The sequence below is a fragment of the Dendropsophus ebraccatus genome, chromosome 9 (genome assembly GCF_027789765.1).
Source record: "Dendropsophus ebraccatus isolate aDenEbr1 chromosome 9, aDenEbr1.pat, whole genome shotgun sequence".
Taxonomy (NCBI): domain Eukaryota; kingdom Metazoa; phylum Chordata; class Amphibia; order Anura; family Hylidae; genus Dendropsophus; species Dendropsophus ebraccatus.
In genome coordinates this window covers 11,341,173-11,366,493 of record NC_091462.1, presented here as the reverse complement: position 1 = coordinate 11,366,493, position 25,321 = coordinate 11,341,173, and the positions used below count along the sequence as shown (strand labels likewise).

General features: G+C 44.1%; 1 protein-coding gene across 3 annotated transcripts in view; it reads left to right on the top strand.

Annotated features, from left to right (window-relative positions):
- The first annotated feature begins 427 nt into the window (after positions 1–427).
- PRKAG3 (protein kinase AMP-activated non-catalytic subunit gamma 3) overlaps positions 428–25,321 on the top strand; it is a 35,579-nt gene continuing 10,685 nt past the window's right edge. For all 3 annotated transcript variants that reach the window (XR_011364499.1, XR_011364498.1, XM_069982523.1), the window contains exons 1-9: positions 428–650; positions 6,870–6,915; positions 8,031–8,140; positions 11,953–12,034; positions 14,620–14,678; positions 16,923–16,968; positions 17,083–17,137; positions 17,226–17,352; positions 18,731–18,896. Coding sequence is in view for 1 of the 3 variants with exons in the window: in XM_069982523.1 (XP_069838624.1) it covers positions 618–650; positions 6,870–6,915; positions 8,031–8,140; positions 11,953–12,034; positions 14,620–14,678; positions 16,923–16,968; positions 17,083–17,137; positions 17,226–17,352; positions 18,731–18,896 (724 nt within the window). In the remaining 2 variants the exon portion in view is untranslated. The remainder of the gene's footprint in view (positions 651–6,869; positions 6,916–8,030; positions 8,141–11,952; positions 12,035–14,619; positions 14,679–16,922; positions 16,969–17,082; positions 17,138–17,225; positions 17,353–18,730; positions 18,897–25,321) is intronic.

Sequence of the window (25,321 nt, the reverse complement as noted above, 5' to 3'; positions counted from 1 at the left end):
CCTCCTATATACTGCACGTATATCACAGCCATGAAGGTCGCAGCATATCAGATGAATCCGCTGGGGCAGGGGTGATGTGAAATATGGGACTGGGAATGTGGCGGGCTCACAGGGGGTCTGACCACAGCAGGTGCCCAGTCAGTGCACAGCGGTGCCGCAGCCGGGGGGTTACCCTGCACTGGTGAGCCCTGCCAAGCAGCCCAGCTATGACATTCTATCCTAGGAGCAAATGGTATCAACACAACCTGCAAAGGGAGGGAGGGGAGAGAGGAAGAGGAGGAATCAGAGGGAAGGAACAGATTCACAGGCTAAGGGCATAGACTGGGAGAATGTACAAGGGGACTGGGGGCAAGAAGGAGCCGGGGACAAGATAATGCACAGGAGCAGAGGGGAATAAACCCTGGGGAGGGGGTCTGAGGGGGGACGCAGCGGACTGTCACACATTTAGTGCATAGCTCTTCGCGGTTCTCACTTTGCTGTACAGTGCTAGACCCACATAAGGATAGAAGGGTTGATGTGTGTGCAAGGATGGGATAGGAGTGAATACAGCTCTGGAGGCAGTGGATAGTGACTGCACCCGAATACTCAGGCTGCACAACCCTTACCAAGACTTCACCATGGAGATAATGGATGAGGATGACCCCCAACAGGTAATCAATCCTGCATGACGCTGATCTTCCCTTATTTGCTGAACAGTGGCTTTATCTCCTACTTGCATACATGTAGCAGAGCTGAATACGTCATTATTCTTTCTTGGAGCTGCTTTGCTTTGGCTTTGTTGCAACGCTCTTGATTAACATGTAGTATGTCATAATCAGCTCTGCTACATATGTGATACTCAGCTCTGCTACATATGTGATACTCAGCTCTACTACATATGTGATACTCAGCTCTGCTACATATGTCATACTCAGCTCTGCTACATATGTCATTCTCAGCTCTGCTACATATGACATACTCAGCTCTGCTACATATGTCATTCTCAGCTCTGCTACATATGACATACTCAGCTCTGCTACATATGTGATACTCAGCTCTGCTACATATGACATACTCAGCTCTGCTACATATGACATACTCAGCTCTGCTACATATGACATACTCAGCTCTGCTACATATGTCATACTCGGCTCTGCTACATATGTGATACTCGGCTCTGCTACATATGTCATACTCAGCTCTGCTACATATATGACATACTCAGCTCTGCTACATATATGACATAATCAGCTCTGCTACATATGACATACTCAGCTCTGCTACATATGTCATACTCGGCTCTGCTACATATGTGATACTCGGCTCTGCTACATATGTCATACTCGGCTCTGCTACATATGTCATACTCAGCTCTGCTACATATATGACATACTCAGCTCTGCTACATATATGACATAATCAGCTCTGCTACATATGACATACTCAGCTCTGCTACATATATGACATACTCAGCTCTGCTACATATATGACATACTCAGCTCTGCTACATATGACATACTCAGCTCTGCTACATATGACATACTCAGCTCTGCTACATATGACATACTCAGCTCTGCTACATATGACATACTCAGCTCTGCTACATATGACATACTCAGCTCTGCTACATATGACATACTCAGCTCTGCTACATATGACATACTCAGTTCTGCTACATATGTCATACTCAGCTCTGCTACATATGTCATACTCAGCTCTGCTAGTTTACAAACTGTGCTCTTCTACCCGAGTGTCTTCGCAGATCATTAAGTTGCTGGTAATGATATCTGGCAGAGCATCTTGTTCCCAGGAGTGGATTACTTATTCATTTTCATACAGCATTGACATTGCTGGGAGTTGTAGTTCCATGGAGCTGGGCAGTTAGACGTTACCTGTGTTATTGCTGCTGTGTGTTACATATATGATGTGTTACATGTATGTGACATTGGTATTATAGAGCGGACTGTATATTCCTGCGCTTTAGGATAAAGGTCCTAGGTGATCGGGGATAATAGACCCTGCAGGTGGTGGAGAATACACAGCAAGTAATAAAGTATCCACATATAATACTGTACATTCCCATATAACATCCAATACAGTGACCAGATAACACCCCATACAGTGTCCAAATAACACCTCATACAGTGCCCAGATAATATCCTCATACAGTGCCCATATAATATCCTCATACTGTGCCCATATAATATCCTCATACAGCGCCCAGATATTATCATACAGTATCCAGATAATATCCTCATACAGTGCCCAGATAATATCCACATACAGCGCCCAGATAATGTCCTCATAAAGTGCCCAGATAATGTCCTCATACAGCGCCCAGATAACCTCATACAGCGCCCACATAATATCCTCATACAGCGCCCACATAATATCCTCATACAGCGCCCACATAATAGCCTCATACAGCGCCCACATAATATCCTCATACAGCGCCCAGATAATATCCTCATACAGCACCCAGATAATATCCTCATACAGTGCCCAGATAGTATCCTCATACAGCGCCCAGATAGTATCCTCATACAGCGCCCAGATAGTATCCTCATACAGTGCCCAGATAATATCTATATACAGCGCCCACATAATATCCTCATACAGCGCCCACATAATATCCTCATACAGCGCCCAAATAATATCCTCATACAGCGCCCAGATAATATCCTCATACAGCGCCCAGATAATATCCTCATACAGTGCCCAGATAATATCCTCATACAGTGCCCAGATAATATCCTCATACAGCGCCCAGATAATATCCTCATACAGTGCCCAGATATTATCCTCATACAGCGCCCTGATAATATCCACATACAGCGCCCAGATAATGTCCTCATAAAGTGGCCAGATAATATCCTCATACAGTATCTACATAATAGCCTCATACAACGCCCAGATAATAACCTCATACAGCGCACACATAATATCCTCATACAGCGCCCAGATAATATCCTCATACAGTACCCAGATAATATCCTCATACAGCGCCCACATAATATCCTCATACAGCGCCCACATAATATCCTCATACAGCGCCCAGATAATATCCTCATACAGCGCCCAGATAATATCCTCATACAGTATCCAGATAATATCCTCATACAGCGCCCAAATAATATCCTCATACAGAGGCCAGATAATATCCTCATATAGTGCCCACATAATATCCTTATACAGTATCCAGATAATATCCACATACACTTCCCAGATAATATCCACGTACAGTACCCAGATAATATCCTCATACAGCGCCCAGATAATATCCTCATACACTATGCAGATAATATCCTCATACAGCGCCCAGATAATATCCTCATACAGTATCCAGATAATATCCTCATACAGCGCCCACATAATATCCTCATACAGCGGCCAGATAATATCCTCATACAGCGCCCAGATAATATCCTCATACAGTACCCAGATAATATCCTCATACAGCGCCCAGATAATATCCTCATACACTATGCAGATAATATCCTCATACAGCGCCCAGATAATATCCTCATACAGTATCCAGATAATATCCTCATACAGCGGCCAGATAATATCCTCATACAGCGGCCAGATAATATCCTCATACAGCGCCCAGATAATATCCTCATACAGTATCCAGATAATAGCCTCATAAAGCACCCAAATAATATCCTCATACAGCGCCCAGATAATATCCTCATACAGAGCCCACATAATATCCTCATACAGTATCCAGATAATATCCTCATACAGCGCCCAGATAATATTCTCATACAGCGCCCAGATAATATCCACATACAGTATCCAGATAATATCCTCATACAGCACCCAGATAATATCCACATACAGCTCCCAAATGATATCCTCATACAGCTCCGAGATAATATCTTCATACAGCGCCCACATAATATCCTCATACAGTATCCAGATTATATCTTCATACAGCGCCCACATAATATCCTCATGCAGCGCCCAGATAATAGTCTCATACAGCGCCCACATAATATCCTCATACAGTGGCCAGATAATATCCATATACAGCGCCCAGATAATATCCACATACAGCGCCCAGATAATATCCACATACAGCGCCCAGATAATATCCACATACAATGCCTAGATAATATCCTCATTCAGCGCCCAGATAATATCCTCATACACTATCCAGATAATATCCTCATACAGCGCCCAGATAATATCCTCATACGGTGCCCAGATAATATCCACATACAGTATCCAGATAATATCCATATACAGCGCCCAGATAATATCCTCTTACAGTGCCCAGATAATATCCACATACAGCTCCCAGATAATATCCACATACAGCATCCAGATAATATCCACATACAGTTCCCAGATAATATCCTCATACAGCGCCCAGATAATATTCACATACAGCTCCCAGATAATATCCTCATACAGCGCCTAGATAATATACTCATACAGTGCCCAGATAATATCTATATACAGCTCCCAGATAATATCCTCATACAGTGCCCAGATAATATCCTCATACAGCGCCCAGATAATATCTATATACAGCTCCCACATAATATCTTCATACAGCGCTCAGATAATATCTATATACAGCTCCCAGATAATATCCTCATACAGCTCCCAGATAATATCCTCATACAGTATCCAGATAATATCCTCATACAGCGCCCAGATAATATCCTCATACAGCTCCCAGATAATATCCTCATACAGCTCCCAGATAATATCCTCATACAGCACCCAGATAATATCCTCATACAGCTCCCAGATAATATTCTCATACAGTGCCCAGATAATAGCCTCATACAGTATCCAGATAATATCCTCATACAGCGCCCAGATAATATCCTCATACAGCGCTCAGATAATAGTCTCATACAGCGCCCAGATAATATCCTCATACAGCGCTCAGATAATATCTATATACAGCTCCCAGATATTATCCTCATACAGCGCCCAGATAATATCCTCATACAGCTCCCAGATAATATCTATATACAGCTCCCAGATAATATCCTCATACAGCGCCCAGATAATATCTATATACAGCTCCCAGATAATATCCTCATACAGTGCCCAGATAATATCCTCATACAGCGCCTAGATAATATCCTCATACAGTGCCCAGATAATATCCTCATACAGCGCCCAGATAATATCCTCATACAGTGCCCAGATAATATCCTCATACAGCGCCCAGATAATATCCTCATACAGCTCCCAGATAATATCCTCATACAGTATCCAGATAATATCCTCATACAGCGCCCAGATAATATCCTCATACAGCGCCCAGATAATATCCTCATACAGTATCCAGATAATATCCTCATACAGCGCCCAGATAATATCCTCATACAGCTCCCAGATAATATCCTCATACAGTATCCAGATAATATCCTCATACAGCACCCAGATAATATCCTCATACAGCGCTCAGATAATATCCTCATACAGCGCCCAGATAATATCCTCATACAGCTCCCAGATAATATCCTCATACAGTATCCAGATAATATCCTCATACAGCGCCCAGATAATATCCTCATACAGCGCCCAGATAATATCCTCATACAGTATCCAGATAATATCCTCATACAGTGCCCAGATAATAGCCTCATACAGTATCCAGATAATATTCTCATACAGCGCCCAGATATTCTCATACAGTATCCAGATAATATTCTCATACAGTGCCCAGATAATATTCTCATAGTTAGAAAATCTCTTATATAATAATCCAAAAACTTCTACATGGCATAAAAAAAAAATAATAAAAACACTACCATATACTAAGTAAATAGCAGAATCATATACTAGTGCCCCCCCGGGGCCTACATTCCTGTGCCCTGTGATGCTGATGCTGCGGTGATGTCGGGCCCTAAATGTCTCTAGAACATGAAGCTCCTGGGCCCCAAGGCATAATCTGTAACAAGACCCCGGCCTGCCATGTGCCATTTATAATACCGGGGTCCTCTTCTGCCTTCCAGGGGCCCCAGCAGACACCAGAGCCCTGTGGAGAGCCCAGCATCCCACTCCATGGCTATGCTCCTGTTTCACACATCGTAATATAGGATAGGACACGAAAGCTTATTCAGCTACATTAAAAACCAACATCAGAAGTTTATATATAATTTGATCAAACCATATTGCCTGCAGGAGCAATGGTGAGAGGTAACAGCTTGTTCACACTTGTGTTGCTTGGTGGCCGCTTTCTCCGCCAGTGGTGCCTGCGGGGTTTGGGGGGGCCCTTGGGGTTTGGTCCTATGACATTGGGGTTGCAGGGCCATTCTGTGGCCCCCCTTACCTGCTTGCACATTGCGGGGTTGGCGTTTGCTGACCGCCACAGTGTCGTTTAGCGGAGGGACTCGTGTATCAGAGACCTGCACGTTGGTACATGAGGCAATATGGTTTGATCAAATTATATACTCACTTCTGATGTCGGTTTTTAATGTAGCTGAACAAGCTTTCGTATCAACCATGGGTGCGATGTGCAGCCATTTCTGTTCTTTAGGCTTGTGCATATTATATGTATTACTGTACTATGTGTCTGTGATGGTTGTGACAGGGTCATATTTGTGGTTTATAATTGGGGAGGGAGGGGGGGGGGTATTACATACTCAGTCATCTATAGTAATGGGGATTACCAAGGCTTCGGCCTGGCAGGCGGTGACACCTACTTATATGGAAATCTGGATAAATACTGAATTTATTTGCTTTTTTACATATTATATTTATAGTGGGGAGCGTGTGACATTGTAAGACCAGAAAACAGATCTCACATTTATATGAATGAGCTACAAATCAGACAGATAGATAGACAGAGAGAGGGAGATTTCTTGCACTTATACCTATTACATGATGTTGATAAGTAATTCTCTGCTTTTCTTTTATAGGAGGAAATGTTTCTGGGCCCCAGCTTCCCACTGTTCCCCACTCCAGGTAATGTGACCTTCTGGGGCAACTCATCACAGGGAACAACCAAACCTGTCTGGTCTACTAACCTGGGGGTAACATCCCAGGTGATCTAGGGTAGTAACAGAGTCAAGAAATAGTGAAGACATCAATGAGAACATCCATAGTGTTATAGAGTAGTAAAGAGTCAATGATGCCATCCCTGGTGGTCTAGGACAGTGATAGAGTCGCTGATACCATCCCTGGTGTTCTAGGGCAGTGGTGGAGTCAATGATACCATCCCTGGTGGTCTAGGGCAGTGGTGGAGTTAATGATACTATCCCTGGTGGTCTAGGGCAGTGGTGGAGTCAATGATACCATCCCTGGTATTCTAGGGCAGTGGAGGAGTCAATGATACCATCCCTGGTGGTCTAGGGCAGTGATGGAGTTAATGATGCCATCCCTGGTGGTCTAGGACAGTGAGGGAGTTAATGATGCCATCCCTGGTGGTCTAGGACAGTGATAGAGTCGCTGATACCATCCCTGGTGTTCTAGGGCAGTGATGGAGTTAATGATACCATCCCTGGTGGTCTAGGGCAGTGATAGAGTCGCTGATACCATCCCTGGTGTTCTAGGGCAGTGATAGAGTCGCTGATACCATCCCTGGTGTTCTAGGGCAGTGGTTGAGTCAATGATACCATCCCTGGTGTTCTAGGACAGTGATGGAGTTAATGATACCATCCCTGGTGGTCTAGGGCAGTGATGAAGTCAATTATATGATCCCTGGTGGTCCAGGGCAGTGATGAGAAAACTCTCAGTAAAGATGCCAGCCACCTGTACTGCAGACCACCACACCTTGTATTTTTGGTGGTGAATGCCGCTGCCCCTCCCTGATCCCTCTGTAGGAAATAACATGTTCTGCCAAGCATAGCTGGCACATTACCGTTGCAGGGGTGCGGGGTGATAAGTGGTGTCCCTTATCTCCTGCACATGGCGGCTTTATGTAGGCTGCACTCACACAACCTTGTTATCTGGCTGCTGTCTCTGTTATCAGCCACAATGCGACATGGATGACACCAGAGAGAGATGCCCTGTGCCCGGCCGGGCGTCATACCCATCACTTCTATCACATTGAAGGAATTTCTCTCTGATTTCTCTCTCAGCCGATCTCGGGGAGGACGCCGGGGTGTACATGGAATTTATGATGAAGCGCAGATGCTACGACGCCATTCCTACAAGCTGCAAGCTGGTGGTGTTTGATACGTCTCTGCAGGTGGGTATATAATAACACTGGCATAGAGGAGAGGGCACCCCACTGCACCCGCCACCCTGCCACTGCCAGTGCGGTCTCCATGGATCCCACAGATGATGGGTCGGATTAGATCTGGGGAGTCTGGAGGACGAGTCACCATCTTGATCTCTCTGTCCTGTTCCTCATTCCTGTACAATGTCTGCAGTGCGGCCCCCGGGCATTATTCTGGTGACCGCTGCCATTACAGGGTCCCGCTGCCATGAAGGGTGGGCTTGGTGTGTATAATGGTTAGATAGGTGGTCGCTGTTACAGTAACATCCACATGATGCCAGGACACAAGGTCTCCAGCACAACATTGCCCATCATACTGCCCCCGCCATCTTGTCTTCTTCCCATAATGCATCCTGATGCCATCTCTTCCCAATGTAAGTGACGTACACGCACTCGGCCGTCCCCATGATGGAGAACGTGACCCATCAGACCAGACGTCTTCTTCCATTGCTCCAGTCCTGACAGGGGGTGACAGGGGTCACATAGGCTCTGACCGATCTGCTGGGCCCCATACACAGTGAGCTGCCACAGGTGTCATCTGACTCCTTTCTGTCATAGTCAGCAGAAAGTTTTGCAGCAGTTTGCTTTACAGCAGCTCTTCTGTGGGATCCGACCAGATGGGTCCTAACAAATCCCACCTCAGCAGCCACCATTGTGACATATAATCAGTTGTTTTACTGTTATGATGGAAGTATTGGTGTATACACACACATACACAAACATATATGTATATATATATATATATATATATATATATATATATACCACTAATGTTTTTATAACAATAATACAGGGTTCTACTACCATCCCGCGGTGGTGTTCTGTGTGGTGTGGGGCGGCACATTCTTCACATATCTGTCACCTGCAGTTTTATGTGAAAATAGCAAAGCAGAAAATAAATGGTTAGAAAAACCTCCAACTTTATGGTCATGGAAGGTTACATACACTGTACATACATATACTGTACATATATATATATATACATACATACATAAATACACTGACTGCACATACATATACATGCATACATATACATACATACACTGCACATACATATACGTACATACCTATTCTGTACATACGTATACTGCACATTCACATACACATACTGTACATTCACATACACTCAACGGCCACTTTATTAGGTACACCTGTCCAACTGCACGTTACCACTTAATTTCTAATCAGCCAATCACATGGCGGCAACTCAGTGCATTTAGGCATGTAGACATAGTCAAGACAATCTCCTGCAGTTCAAACCGAGCATCAGTATGGGGAAGAAAGGTGATTTGAGGGCCTTTGAACGTGGCATGGTTGTTGGTGCCAGAAGGGCTGGTCTGAGTATTTCAGAAACTGCTGATCTACTGGGATTTTCACGCACAACCATCTCTAGGGTTTACAGAGAATGGTCCGAAAAAGAAAAAACATCCAGTGAGCGGCAGTTCTGTGGACGGAAATGCCTTGTTGATGCCAGAGGTCAGAGGAGAATGGGCAGACTGGTTCCAGCTGATAGAAAGGCAACAGTGACTCAAATAGCCAACCGTTACAACCAAGGTAGGCAGAAGAGCATCTCTGAACGCACAGTACGTCGCACTGTGAGGCAGATGGGCTACAGCAGCAGAAGACCACACCGGGTGCCACTCCGCTCAGCTAAGAACAGGAAACTGAGGCGGCTACAATTTGCACAAGCTCATCGAAACTGGACAGTAAAAGATTGGAAAAACGTTGCCTGGTCTGATGAGTCTCGATTTCTGCTGCGACATTCGGATGGTAGGGTCAGAATTTGGCGTCAACAACATGAAAGCATGGATCCATCCTGCCTTGTATCAACGGTTCAGGCTGGTGGTGGTGGTGTCATGGTGTGGGGAATATTTTCTTGGCACTCTTTGGGCTCCTTGGTACCAATTGAGCATGGTTGCAACGCCACAGCCTACCTGAGTATTGTTGCTGACCATGTCCATCCCTTTATGACCACAATGGACCCAACATCTGATGGCTACTTTCAGCAGGATAATGCGCCATGTCATAAAGCTAGAATCATCTCAGACTGGTTTCTTGAACATGACAATGAGTTCACTGTACTCCAATGGCCTCCACAGTCACCAGATCTCAATCCAATAGAGCATCTTTGGGATGTGGTGGAACGGGAGATTGGCATCATGGATGTGCAGCCGACAAATCTGCGGCAACTGTGTGATGTCATCATGTCAATATGGACCAAAATCTCTGAGGAAGCTTCCAGCACCTTGTTGTATCTATGCCACCAAGAATTGAGGCAGTTCTGAAGGCAAAAGGGGGTCCAACCCGTTACTAGCATGGTGTACCTAATAAAGTGGCCGCTGAGTGTATATATATTGTACATACATATGCATATACTGTACATACATATACATACATGTACTGTACATACACATACATGCATATACTGTACATACATATACTGACATGCATACATCCACTGTACATATATATATATAGGGTATACATACATGTACATATACTGTACATACATATATACATATACTGTACACACATATACATATACTGTACATACACGTATATAAATATACTGTTCATACATATACTGTTCATAAATATATATATATGTACATATACTGTACATACATATACTTATACTGTACATATATACACACACTGTACATACATATACATTATATACACACTGTACATATTCATACATAATAGCAGTATACAGATTGATTTTGCAGTAATAGTTTAGAGTGGGCTGTTTGATTGGAATTCTATACATCCACTATATAGAAATTTTCATTGATCCTCTAATTTCCTCCTGGATGGGACCTTAAACCTACATTCTAGCTGAAGCTGTGGTATCATTTTGCCATTGTAGCACGGTCTGGCGGTATTATTTATGCTCAGTACTGTGGTGGTATATGGGACTAGTAAGTAGTACAATACAATTATTTAGCCCAACATGACAGTATGGTGTAGACGCTGCATATGTATAGTATGTATATGTATGTATATGTTGTTATGAATAGTTTGATGAATGTGAGGTATTTCATATTATCATGTCAGACTGATGTACTGTATATATAGTGCTATATGGTAGCATCATTGTCTAACACATGACAGTATTATGATGTGACTACATATATAATATATGGACAGTAGTACCAGGTCCCAGATCTTTATTTCTTTACTTCAGGAGTCACATTACCCCTGACGTGTAATTTCTACCGGGGTGGGGGTGGGGTGGGGGGTCGATTCCATATTACTGACTAAAGATATAGATATATCAGGTTTCTGGAGGGGCCCAGTTCTTTTCCCAATATAGAGTATGTGATATAATTACTGCAACTATTAGGGTACTGTATGGCAGTGTTATTTGGGTACTGCGTGTTGCAGTTTGGACTCCCTATGGCAATATTAGAGTATGAGGAGTGCTATTTTGCGTACACTCTATAGACTACTCTACTGTTATATAAGCGCTATATATCGCTATTATGTAGGCTTTTTGGATCACTATATAATTATTAGTTTGGCACCGTATGGCGGCATTACACGGCACATCACTATTTCTTGGCCCAGCCTGCCTTATATATTATTATAACCGTGTGTATGCTGGAGTATCCAGCTGTGCTCCATCGCAGTGTCTGTGTATGAGCCAAGCACATTAGAATTCCTCTGAAGTTCCGGACCCCCAGCGTCTCCTGGCAATAAGATGACCTTGTTTCTGGCTTTGTTCACACGGTATTCAGCTTCTTGATGTCTTTCCATTCCTGTCTCCTTCCCTTTTACAGATAAAGAAAGCCTTTTTGGCCCTGGTGGCGAATGGGGTGCGGGCTGCGCCGCTCTGGGACAGCAAGCAGCATTGCTTTGTGGGTAAGTTTGTGGGGGGGGGATATTAGGAAGACGTTTGGTGAATCAAGAATTCCACATAGAAGTACATAGGAATGGGGGTAAGGGGGGCGGTGGAGGGCGCTCATCTTCACCCCGTATCTCTGCTGTACACAAAGCTCTCAGGGATCGTATCAACATTTAGCATAATAATCCGAAGAAGGATCCAAAACATTTGTTTGTATTTGCATCAAATGAAAGGTTAGCACCAGCAGACGTGTATTCTGTCTTCACTTCTTAAAGGGTTTGTCCATTTTGTTTTTTTAAATCCCACCTTGTTAGAGAGTCGTGCTTGTTTTTTCCTCTGAGAATAATCCATATTATAGGTTGCAGGGAGGTAACTAGGATTGTGTATGCGTATGCGAGAAAGTTTTGTAAATTACTTCTATTAAGAAAAAATCCCCAGTACTTCTCAACTGCTGTATGTCCTGTAAGTGCTCTCTGCTGCCACCTCTGTCCATGTCAGGAACTGTCCAGAGCAGGAGAGGTTTTCTATAGGGATTTGCTGCTGCTCTGGACAGTTCCTGACATGGACAGAGGTGGCAGCAGAGAGCACTGTGTCAGACTGGAGAGAATACATCACTTCCTGCAGGACATACAGCAGCTAAAAGGTACTGGAAGACTGGAGATTTCTAAATAGAAGTAAATTACAAATCTATATAACTTTCTGACACCAGTTCATTTAGAAGAAAAAATTGCTGGAGTTGCCCTTTAAGTGTATAGGTTCCTTTTGGGTTCAAGTAAGGTCCTTTCTAAGGCCAGAAGGCCAGTGCTGGGTTATACATATAGATGTGAGAGTGCAGAGTAACGGGACCCAGAGGACATTACTTAAGATCCGTCATATAGTGTGAAATGGGAGATAAGACTCAGGCCCCCATTGGGCAGCAGTGATTGGCTCGTACGGACCCATTTCCCTTTCTTATTGTGACCCTATAAACAATAACCTTAGCTGATGCCTGCAGGTCTTTGACTCTTTGGACGCTCTTCTGGAATGTTCTGGGACTTCCTCAATCAGTTGTCGCTGCGTCCTTGTAGTATTTCTGGTATGCCCGCCGCCCCTGCACAGATTCACCCCTGTTCCAAGTCTTGGCTTTCATTGTGGAGTCCTGGAGCCTTAGAAACCATGCGGCAACACCGTCCGGCCTGCCAGATTTCACTGCTGGACTCATCAACCATAACAATGTGTCTGTATTAAAGGGACAGATCTGATATATTTATTATACCTAGTGCAGGGCCCGAGGGGGCGGAGCATGACACAAAGATTGGCATTGCACCAAAGAGAGAATCCTTGTGTTACGCTCCGGCCCAGCAATAGCCAAACCTTCATATTGCTCATAGATGCGAGAGGTGAAGTTCCACAATAGCAACAATGTGAGAACGTGTACATTATAAGTGTTCGGTTATTATTACAATAAGAATTGTATGACAGGGGATTTAAAAAAAAATATATTGTAATTGGTTTTATTAGGCAAATATGCCATTATCTGCATTCAAAAAGACTTTCCTCAGGTTCCCCCCCCCCCATTCGCTGCTCATTATCAGGTAATCTCGACTCTTTTACATCAGTCGGGCCCTGTGTAACCTATGGAGAGGGGAGGGGGAAGGAGGGAAATTAGTCACCAGCAGAGAGCAGAGAACAAAGGATTACACAGTGGGAGCTGTGTGAAGGCCAGAGAGGTCAGAGGTCAGAGAGGTCAGTGCTGACTTCAGAGAAGATAGCCGGTGATGTAACTGTAAATTAACTCTTTGTTGTCCTGTTTTGGTGCCTCATCTCCCTCCACCCCTCTCCTCTCCATAGACAACCATGAAGACAGGGGGCAGAGCTTCAAACTGCTTTTTCATTATAAAAATGCTTTTTTCGGTTAATAAACTCAATTACAAAGTTTCTTAAAATTGCCTGTACTATTGATTTCTGCAAAAAAAAAAAATAAAAAATTAAATGACAGTGACACTTTAAGGCTGGGTTCACACTACGTATATTTCAGTCAGTATTGTGGTCCTCATATTGCAACCAAAACCAGGAGTGGATTAAAAACACAGAAAGGCTCTGTTCACATAATGTTGAAATTGAGTGGATGGCCGCCATATAACAGTAAATAACGGCCATTATTTCAATATAACAGCCGTTGTTTTAAAATAACAGCAAATATTTGCCATTAAATGGCGGCCATCCACTCAATTATAACAATTATTGTGTGTCTTCAATCCACTCCTGGTTTTGATTGCAATATGAGGACCACAATACTGACTGAAATATACCTAGTGTGAACCCAGCCTAAAGCTGCCTGTGGGAGGGTCATGTGACCAAAATCTTTACTTATATGTAAGGCTGGTTTCAGATGAGCCGACTTTATCATGGGGATCTATCATAGGGATTTACAGTGTTTTCGGTTCAGGTCATAAGGGGTCAGGCCGGGACTTGCATTTGCTCCAGACATTACACGGTACTATGTGGGGGTCATTCCGTATTATTATCAGGTTCCGGCCCCATTATCCATACGCCGGACACGATTAGCGCTGTGATTACAGATTGTTGATGACTGACGGTTGTATCACTCTTGGTTTTGCAGGCATGCTGACCATCACCGACTTTATCAACATCCTGCACAGATACTACAAAGCTCCGCTGGTATGAGGACGGGGGGAGCTGTGCTATAGGTGCTAGCACACAGGAAACATAGCAGCCAATCACAGCAGTGCTTCTATAGGAGCTAGCACACAGGAAACATAGCAGCCAATCACAGCAGTGCTTCTATAGGAGCTAGCACACAGGAAACATAGCAGCCAATCACAGCACTGCTTCTATAGGAGCTAGCACACAGGAAACATAGCAGCCAATCACAGCAGTGCTTCTATAGGAGCTAGCACACAGGAAACATAGCAGCCAATCACAGCAGTGCTTCTATAGGAGCTAGTACACAGGAAACATAGCAGCCAATCACAGCACTGCTTGTACAGGAGCTAGCACACAGGAAACATAGCAGCCAATCACAGCAGTGCTTCTATAGGAGCTAGCACACAGGAAAAATAGCAGCCAATCACAGCACTGCTTCTATAGGAGCTAGCGCACAGGAAACATAGCAGCCAATCACAGCAGTGCTTCTATAGGAGCTAGCACACAGGAAACATAGCAGCCAATCACAGCACTGCTTCTATAGGAGCTAGCACACAGGAAACATAGCAGCCAATCACAGCACTGCTTCTATAGGAGCTAGTACACAGGAAACATAGCAGCCAATACACCGTACATAGAGCATACCTCCCAACTTTTGCAAAGAGCAAAGAGGGACATGTGCGCCGCGGTCCCCATAGCCACGCCCCCATAGCGACCCTTCATAGCCACGCCCCCATAGCAACCCTCCATAGCCACTCCCCTACAGTCACCACATGCTGCTGACTGAATAGTGCCTTATATAGTATCCAATCCCCCCAAAAATGCCCTATATAGTATCCAATCCCCCATTATAGTGCCCCACATAGTATCCAATGCCCCATATATGCCCCACATAGTATCCAATCCCGCACATAGTGCCCCACATAGTGTCCAATCCCCCACATAGTGCCTCACATAGAATCCAAACCCCCATATAGTGCCCCACATAGTATCCAATGCCCTCATATAGTGCCCCACATAGTAGCCAATGCCCCCATATAGAGCCCCACATAGTAGCCAATCCCCACATAGTGCCCCACATAGTAGCCAATCCCCACATAGTGCCCCACATAGTAGCTAATGCCCCCATATAGTGCCCCACATATTATCCAATCCCCCATATAGAGCCCCACATAGTAGCCAATGCCTCCATATAGTGCCCCACATAGTAGCCAATCCCCCATATATGCCCACATAGTAGCCAATCCCCCCATATAGTGCCCCCCACACAGTAGCCAATCCCCATATAGTGCCCCACATAGTAGCCAATCCCCCATAGAGTGCCCACATAGTAGCCAATCCCTCCATATAGTGCCCCACATAGTAGCCAATCCCCCATAGAGTGCCCCCCACATAGTAGCCAATCCCCCATAGAGTGCCCACATAGTAGCCAATGCCCCCATATAGTGCCCCACATAGTAGCCAATGCCCCATATAGTGCCCACATAGTAGCCAATCCCCCATATAGTGCCCCACATAGTAGCCAATCCCTCATATATGCCCCACATAGTAGCCAATCCCCCATATAGTGCCCCACATAGTATCCAATGCCCCCATATAGTGCCCCACATAGTAGCCAATCCCCCATATATGCCCCATAGTAGCCAATCCCCCATATAGTGCCCCACATAGTAGCCAATGCCCCCATATAGCGCCCCACATAGTAGCCAATGCCCCCATATAGCGCCCCACAGAGTAGCCAATACCCCCCATTAGTGTGGCCCCAGCGAAAAAAACAATAAACCAGTAACTCACCTGTCCGCCGGTCCCAGCAGCTCCTCTCCCGGCAGAGCGCGCACTCCCGTCATCCTCCGGGGCGGGCAGCGGGGTACAGAGTCACTGACTGTGCCGGAAGTGACCTGCAGCCTCTATATGAATTACTTCCGGTACAGTCAGTGACTCTGTACCCCGCTGCCCGCCCCGGAGGATGACGGGAGTGCGCGCTCTGCCGGGAGAGGAGCTGCTGGGACCGGAGGACAGGTGAGTTACTGGTTTATTGTTTTTTTCGCTGGGGCCACATATATTGCGGGACACGGGGGGCCGTTCCGGGACCGCGGGACAGCACCCCGAAAACGGGACTGTCCCGCGAAATCCGGGACGGTTGGGAGGTATGCATAGAGGTATCACCCAGCCTCCCCAGAATCCAGAATGGCTACAAGTGCACATAATAGAGTCTGTCTCTATGTTGTTTTATTACATCCTGAATTTCTTTATTATTAGGTGCAGATATACGAGCTGGAGGAGCATAAGATTGAGACCTGGAGAGGTAACATATATATATATATATATATATATATATATATATATATATATATATATATAATAGAAGTATTTATTCTTCTCCTGTTCTTAAGTGATCAGGCTCTGTCTTGTCTTGTAGAGGTTTACCTGCAGAGTTCCTTCAAGCCCTTGATCTACATAGCCCCTGGTGACAGGTAATATGGGATATGTGGCATCCAGTGCTGAGGGCCCCCTAGTGGTGGGGGTCGGTAGTAACCTATGATACATTGTATCTCCCCCCAGCCTCTTCCATGCCGTCTATTCACTCATCAAGAACAAGATTCACCGATTACCAGTAATGGAGCCGGTGTCGGGCAACATCCTCCACATCCTGACACACAAGCGTCTGCTGAAGTTCCTGCACATATTTGTAAGTAGAGATCAGAGGGGACACCAACCCTTCACGGGGGTCTCCATTGTCAGATTGGCTGTGATACAATGGAGCAATAAGGCCCAGCACCTCTATAGTTTGCACCTTAAAGGGGAACTCCAGAAAAAATGTTTTCAAATGAACTGGTATAAGAAAGTTATACAGATTTGTAAATTATTTCTATTTAAAAAAAAAAAATCCAGTACTCCAGATCATCTGCTGTATGTCCTGCAGGAAGTGGTGTATTCTCTCCAGTATTACATAGTGCTCTCTGCTGCCACCTCTGTCCATGTCAGGAACTGTCCAGAGCAGCAGCAAATCCCCATAGAAAACCTCTCCTGCTCTGGACAGTTCCTGACATGGACAGAGGTGGCAGCAGAGAGCACTGTGTCAGACTGGAGAGAATACACCACTTCCTGCAGGACATACAGCAGCTGATAAGTACGGAAGACTGGTGATTTTTAAATAGAAGTAAATTACAAATCTATATAACTTTCTGACACCAGTCAACTTAAAAAACTTCGAGGATGAGCAGCTAGCATGATTCACAATGGTGTAGCCAAGGGTGGGGGTTATAGGGTTAATCTGCCCTCTATGGTATGGACGGCATTGAGCACTTAGCATTTGTTCATGTTCAAACCAAGACAACGGAGAACCGAGCACATGTCATGTCAGCAGGTCAGTCTCATCTTCTTCCCAATGCCTCGGAGGGAAGGGTGAGGTAGGTCGGTGGGTATAGTAGTATGTATGTGAATGGCGACCAGCACTGGATATATATATATATATATATATATATAGATATATAGATATATATATATATATATATATATATATATATATATATATATATATCAGATGGGCAGATAATAGGTTATAGGTTCAGTTCCCATGGATCCTTAGCAGCACTGAACACATTGGGGGAGATTTATGAAAGGGTGTAAATATACACCTGGTGTAAACTGCTCACAGCAACCAATCACAGCTCAGCTTTAAGCTCTATTAAAATATATGAGGAGCTGTGATTGGTTGCTGGGAGCAGTTTACACCGGGTGTATATTTACACCCTTTCATAAATCTCCCCCATTGGCTACAGTGTATTTTACTTTCCTGCAGGGCTTGTGCTCATACACATCAGCCAATCTGAGCAGGCCGAGCTGCAGTGTAATGAGGAATGGGGAGGGGGCCACACTAGTGTAATGTAGACAATTTTTGTCCGTATTACGGCTGCAGTCCCTGCCTGATGGTGGCTCATCTGACAGCATCAGGCCGGGACTGGCAGCCGTAATACAGATGCTTATTACATGAGTGTGAGCCCAGCCAGAATGTGACCATATAACATGTAGATAGAGTACTCACCTTCTCTGGACACATTTCGTAGGGGGGCACCATACCCCGGCCGCGCTTCCTGCAGAGGACCATCGAGGAGCTGCGGATCGGCACCTTTAGAGATGTCGCCGTTATTCACGATACGTCAACTATTTACAATGCGCTGGAGATCTTCGTGGAGAGGAGAGTGTCAGCGCTTCCTGTAGTGAACGAGGCCGGTGAGTATGTGCGCTCACACTGAGGGATCACACATACATCTGAGGGTGCACTCACACTCAGGGATCACACATATATATGAGGGTGCACTCACGCTGAGGGATCACACATACATCTGAGGGTGCACTCACACTCAGGGATCACACATATATATGAGGGTGCACTCACACTGAGGGATCACACATACATCTGAGGGTGCACTCACACTCAGGGATCACACATATATATGAGAGTGCACTCACGCTGAGGGATCACACATACATCTGAGGGTGCACTCACACTCAGGGATCACACATATATATGAGGGTGCACTCACACTGAGGGACCACACATACAACTGAGGCTGCACTCACACTGAGGGATCACACATACATCTGATGGTGCACTCACACTGAGGGGTCACACATACATCTGAGGGTGCACTCACATTAGGGGTCACACATACATCTGAGGGTGCACTCACACTGAGGGATCACACATACATCTGAGGGTGCACTCACACTGAGGGATCACACATACATCTGAGGGTGCACTCACACTGAGGGATCACACATACATCTGATGGTGCACTCACACTGAGGGGTCACACATACATCTAAGGGTGCATTCACACTAGGGGTCACACATACATCTGAGGGTGCACTCACACTGAGGGATCACACATACATCTAAGGGTGCACTCACACTAGGGGTCACACATACATCTAACGGTGCACTCACACTAGGGGTCACACATACATCTAAGGGTGCACTCACACTAGGGGTCACACATACATCTGAGGGTGCACTCACACTGAGGGATCACACTTACATCTGAGGGTGCACTCACACTGAAGGATCACCCATATATCTGAGGCTGCACTCACACTCAGGGACCCTACACACATACACAGACTGTGTGTGCACACAGCATAAGGCTGGGGCTATATGGAACATTTGGGCCACAAATGGGGGTGTTTAACATAACCCAAAGGCTGTTGGAGCATGCTGGGAGTTGTAGTCACTGCCAGAGAACTGCACATAACACTGCATGCAATAATGCTCAATGCTTCCTGTTAGAAGCAAGTAAAAGCACAGATCTACATTGTTATGTCCTCAGCAAACAGCTCCCCATATCTCAGCTTCTCTGCCCTGTGTATACAGCAGAAGCTCTGTCACTTCCCTCCCAGTCACATTGTGCTGCGGTCTCAGGTACAGTCACAGCCCAGGGACCAGATTATTGGCTTCCTGCCTGGGGTGGGAACATTCACAGGGAAAGCTGAGTTATTATGAGTAAGAGTTCCTAACAGGAAGCAGAGAAGTTTTATATCAGGGCTGTATATAAATATACAGAGCCTTCCGCCAGCCCAGGACCTCTCCCCTTCCCATTGATTCCTGTGTGAGGAAGGGAAGTGACCACCCCCAGGAGCACCACTAGGGGCAGAGTGCCTGCTGAGAACCCACCTATGATATCTGCATCATATTAAAGGGGTACTACAGCAAAATTACATTTTCTTTTAAATCAACTCATGTCAGAAAGTGCCAGAGATTTGCAATTTACTTCTATTTAAGAATCTCCAGTTTCCAGTACTTATCAGCTTCTGTATGTCCTGCAGGAAGTGGTGTATTCCTTCCAGTCTGGAGAGCCGTAAAGGTTTTCTATGGGGATTTGCTGCTGCTCTGGACAGTTCCTGACATGGACAGAGGTGGCAGCAGAGAGCAATGTGTTGTACTGGAAAGAATACGCCACTTCCTGTACTGGATGACTGGAGATTTTTAATAGAAGTAAATCACAAATCTCCGGCACTTTCTCACACAAGCTGATCTGAAAGAAAACATTTTTCTCTAGACTACCCCTTTAATTGCTACCCAGCTTTCCCAGGAACAGGTAAAAGTATTAGAGCGTTAGAGACATTTTGCAAGCTTGTTAGAAGAGACAGGAATCCATGTATAAGCATAGGGCTTTAGGAGGCAGAGCAAGAAGTCATGACCGCTAAATGAGAAGGAACCTTCTGTACTTTTGCAACTTTCCTTTAATAAATCGCCTCCAGTGCAAACTGTGTGGCCCTGGCTTAGAGTCAGGAGACCCTGTGTAAGGGGGTCGGAGCACTGTCCATCTCATCCCTCTACAGCTGCTATTTGTGAACACACCAAAGCATTTACAGCTATATATAGCGCAGTAAGTGCATAATAAATCAGACAAATAGTACATGGCAGCTGGTGTCAGCCACACAGAACTCTATATCAGCGTATTATGTAATAGGTTACATTATATTCTGCTTGAATGTGGATGTTTATGATCCTATAAAATGTCACCAGGGGCTTTGTATTTATAATTACTTCCAGCTATATACAAGAATTAAAGGGATACTCTGCTGGAATTCTTTTTTCTTTTGAATCAACTAGTGTCAGAAAGTTCTATAGATTTGTAATTAACTTCTATTTAAATATCTTCAGTCTTCCAGTACTTATCAGCTGCTGTATGTCCAGCAGGAAGTGGTGTATTTTGTCCAGTCTGACACAGTGCTCTCTGCTGCCACCTCTGTCCATGTCAGGAACTGTCCAGAGCAGCAGCAAATCCCCATAGAGAAAAGCTCCTGCTCTGGACAGTTCCTGCCATGGACAGGAGTGGCTGCAGAGAGCACTGTGTCAGAATGGAGAGAATACACCACTTCCTGCAGGACATACAGCAGCTGATAAGTACTTGAAGACAAAATATTTTTAAATAGAAGCAAATTACAAATCTATAGAATTTTCTGACACCAGTTGATTTGAGATATTTTTTTGTACTGTGCCTATATACAAAAATATATCTACTATAATACTGCTCCTATATACAAGAATATAACTACTATATTACTGCCCCTATATACAAGAATATAACTACTATAATACTGCTCCTATATACAGGAATATATTACTATAATACTGCTCCTATATACAGGAATATAACTACTATAATACTGCTCCTATATACAGGGATATAACTACTATAATACTGCTCCTATATACAGGGATATAACTACTATAATACTGCTCCTATATACAGGAATATATTACTATAATACTGCTCCTATATACAGGAATATAACTACTATAATACTGCTCCTATATACAGGGATATAACTACTATAATACTGCTCCTATATACAGGGATATAACTACTATAATACTGCTCCTATATACAGGAATATAACTACTATAATACTGCTCCCTATATACAGGAATATAACTACTATAATACTGCTCCCTATATACAGGGATATAACTACTATAATACTGCCCCCTATATACAGGAATATAAATATCATAATACTGCTCCCTATATACAGGAATATAACTACTATAATACTGCCCCCTATATACAGGAATATAACTACTATAATACTGCCCCTATATACAGGAATATAACTACTATAATACTGCTCCTATATACAAGAATATAACTACTATAATACTGCTCCTATATACAGGAATATCACTACTATAATACTGCCCCCTATATACAGGAATATCACTACTATAATACTGCTCCTATATACAAGAATATAACTACTATAATACTGCTCCTATATACAGGAATATAACTAATATAATACTGCTCCTATATACAGGAATATAACGACTATATTACTGCCCCTATATACAAGAATATAACTACTATAATACTGCTCCTATATACAGGAATATAAATATCATAATACTGCTCCCTATATACAGGAATATAACTACTATAATACTGCCCCCTATATACAGGAATATAACTACTATAATACTGCCCCCTATATACAAGAATATAACTACTATAATACTGCCCCTATATACTGGAATATAACTACTATAATACTGCTCCTATATACAGGAATATAACTACTATAATACTGCTCCTATATACAAGAATATAACTACTATAATACTGCTCCCTATATACAGGAATATAACTACTATAATACTGCTCCTATATACAGGAATATAACTACTATAATACTGCTCCTATATACAAGAATATAACTACTATAATACTGCTCCTATATACAGGAATATAACTAATATAATACTGCCTCCTATATACAGGGATATAACTACTATAATACTGCTCCTATATACAGGAATATAACTAATATAATACTGCTCCTATATACAGCTAAAATTTTAATTACTTACCGTAATTTTGCTTTCTTCGAGGATAGAGGCAGCACACATGGGATATAGGTCCCTCCTACTTACTCTCAGGACCGCCCACCTACAAAAAATACCTGACAACAGGTTAACCAATTAAACATAATGACACCACTTAAGTACTCCTTCACACCATCCATACACTGTGTTCAATAAACTAGCCGATATGATGCTTAAACACACATTTATTGGGAGGGTATATCTGTGCTGCCTCTATCCTCGAAGAAAGCAAAATTACGGTAAGTAATTAAAATTTTAGCTTTCTTCTTCGTATAGAGGCAGCACACATGGGAGCTAAATAGCTAACTGAAATAGGGGAGGGTAGGTCAGATTGCAGCACTTAGTACCCCTGTGCTGAAGGCTGGAATACTGCTTAGATTGTCAATCCTGTAGTGCGATATGAACGTAGATGATGAAGACCACGATGCAGCATTACAGATGTCTATGACAGGCACTTGGGCTCTCTCTGCCCACGAAGTCGCCATTGCCCTCGTTGAGTGAGCCTTCAAGCCGGTAGGTGGATCTTTGCCTGTCTTTTTGTACGCTTCCAAGATTACCGTTTTCAGCCATCTCGCTATTGTGTCCTTGGCAGCCTTTTTCCCCTTGTTTGCACCAGTGAACTGCAGGAATAAATTTTCATCTCGCCTGAAGGCTTCTACCCTAGAGATATAGCAGGCGAGAGTTCTACCAACATCTAGTAGTCGTAGTCTTTGTTCTTCCTCACTGGACGGATCAGGGTAGAAAGACTGTAGTAGAACCTCCCTATTGATGTTCTGTACTGAGGCTACCTTAGGTAAAAAGGACGGGATGGTTCTTAACAGTACGCCTTCTGGAACAAATTTAATGAAAGGTTCTCTGGATGATAAAGCTTGGATCTCACCAAGTCTCTTTGCCGATGTTATGGCTACTAGAAAACAAGCCTTTAGGGTTAGCCACTTTATTTCCACCTCTTCCAACGGTTCAAACGGAGAGTCCATCAATGATTGTAACACAATCTGCAAATCCCATGCCGAGGTAGGTGATTTTACTACTGGCCTTAAGTTCCTTAGAGCTTTAAAGAACTTTGTTATTATAGGCTCTCCTGCAAATACACCGTCCGTGAAAGAGTTTATGGCCGTCATGTGTACTCTCAGCGTGTTAGCTCTTAAACCTTTTTGAAAGCCATCTTGGAGAAATTGTAGCACAGCTGGTAGAGATACAATCCCATGATTATTTTGCTGTCTCCATGAAGCAAATTTTTTCCATAATCTCGCATACAGCTTGTTAGTAGATTGTTTACGAGCTGATAATAACGTGCTGATTACGTCTTCTGACAATCCTTTTAATCTGTATCTAGTTCTCTCATGTTCCACGCCGTTAAATGCAGGCGTGACAGCTGAGGATGAAGGAACTGTTTCTGAGAGAGAAGATCCTTGTGCAGGGGGAGAGTCCAGAACTCCCCTCTGGATAGACGCAGGAGCAGTGGAAACCACGGTCTCCGAGGCCAATAGGGTGCCACCAGTATTGCTCTGGGTTTGTCTTGCACAATCTTCCTCAAGACTCTCTCCAGAATCGCTGTTGGAGGAAAGAGATATACGAATTTCTGTTTCCATGTCACTGAAAATGCATCCAGGATCCGAGGATTGTCCTTCGGATTCAGAGATGCAAACTTCTCCACCTTGCGATTCTGTCTGGTCGCCATTAGGTCCCAATCTGGGACACCCCATCTGTCCGTTATCTGCCAAAAATATTTTTGGTTCAGCACCCATTCGTTGGGACTCAGTGCTTCTCGACTCAGTAAGTCGGCCTTCACATTCTGGACTCCCTTTATGTGAAGCGCTGTAATCTTGAGAAGGTTCTCTTCTGCCCAAGTCATTATCATTCTGCACTGCCTCTCGAGCGCGGGGCTTCTCGTCCCCCCCTGCTTGTTTATATAGTATACGGTGACTGAATTGTCGGACTGTATCAGGGCTGCTTTCCCTTTTATCAGAGGTGCAAAGTGTAGAAGCGCGAGACGAGCCGCTTTCATTTCCCTCATGTTCGAAGAAAGTCGAGATTCTGCAGCAGACCATGTCTTCTGTACCCAGCTGTCTCCGAGATGGGCTCCCCAACCGGTTGCAGATGCATCCGTAGTTATAACTACTGACTCGGTTAGAGCAAACGTGTTGCCGCTGGACAAATTGCTCTGCACCAGCCACCATTCCAGCTGTTTCTTCGTCCACTTCGAGATGGCCAATGATTGGTTCAGTGACGTCGGACTCCTGTCCCAAAAGTCGAGAATTTCTCTCTG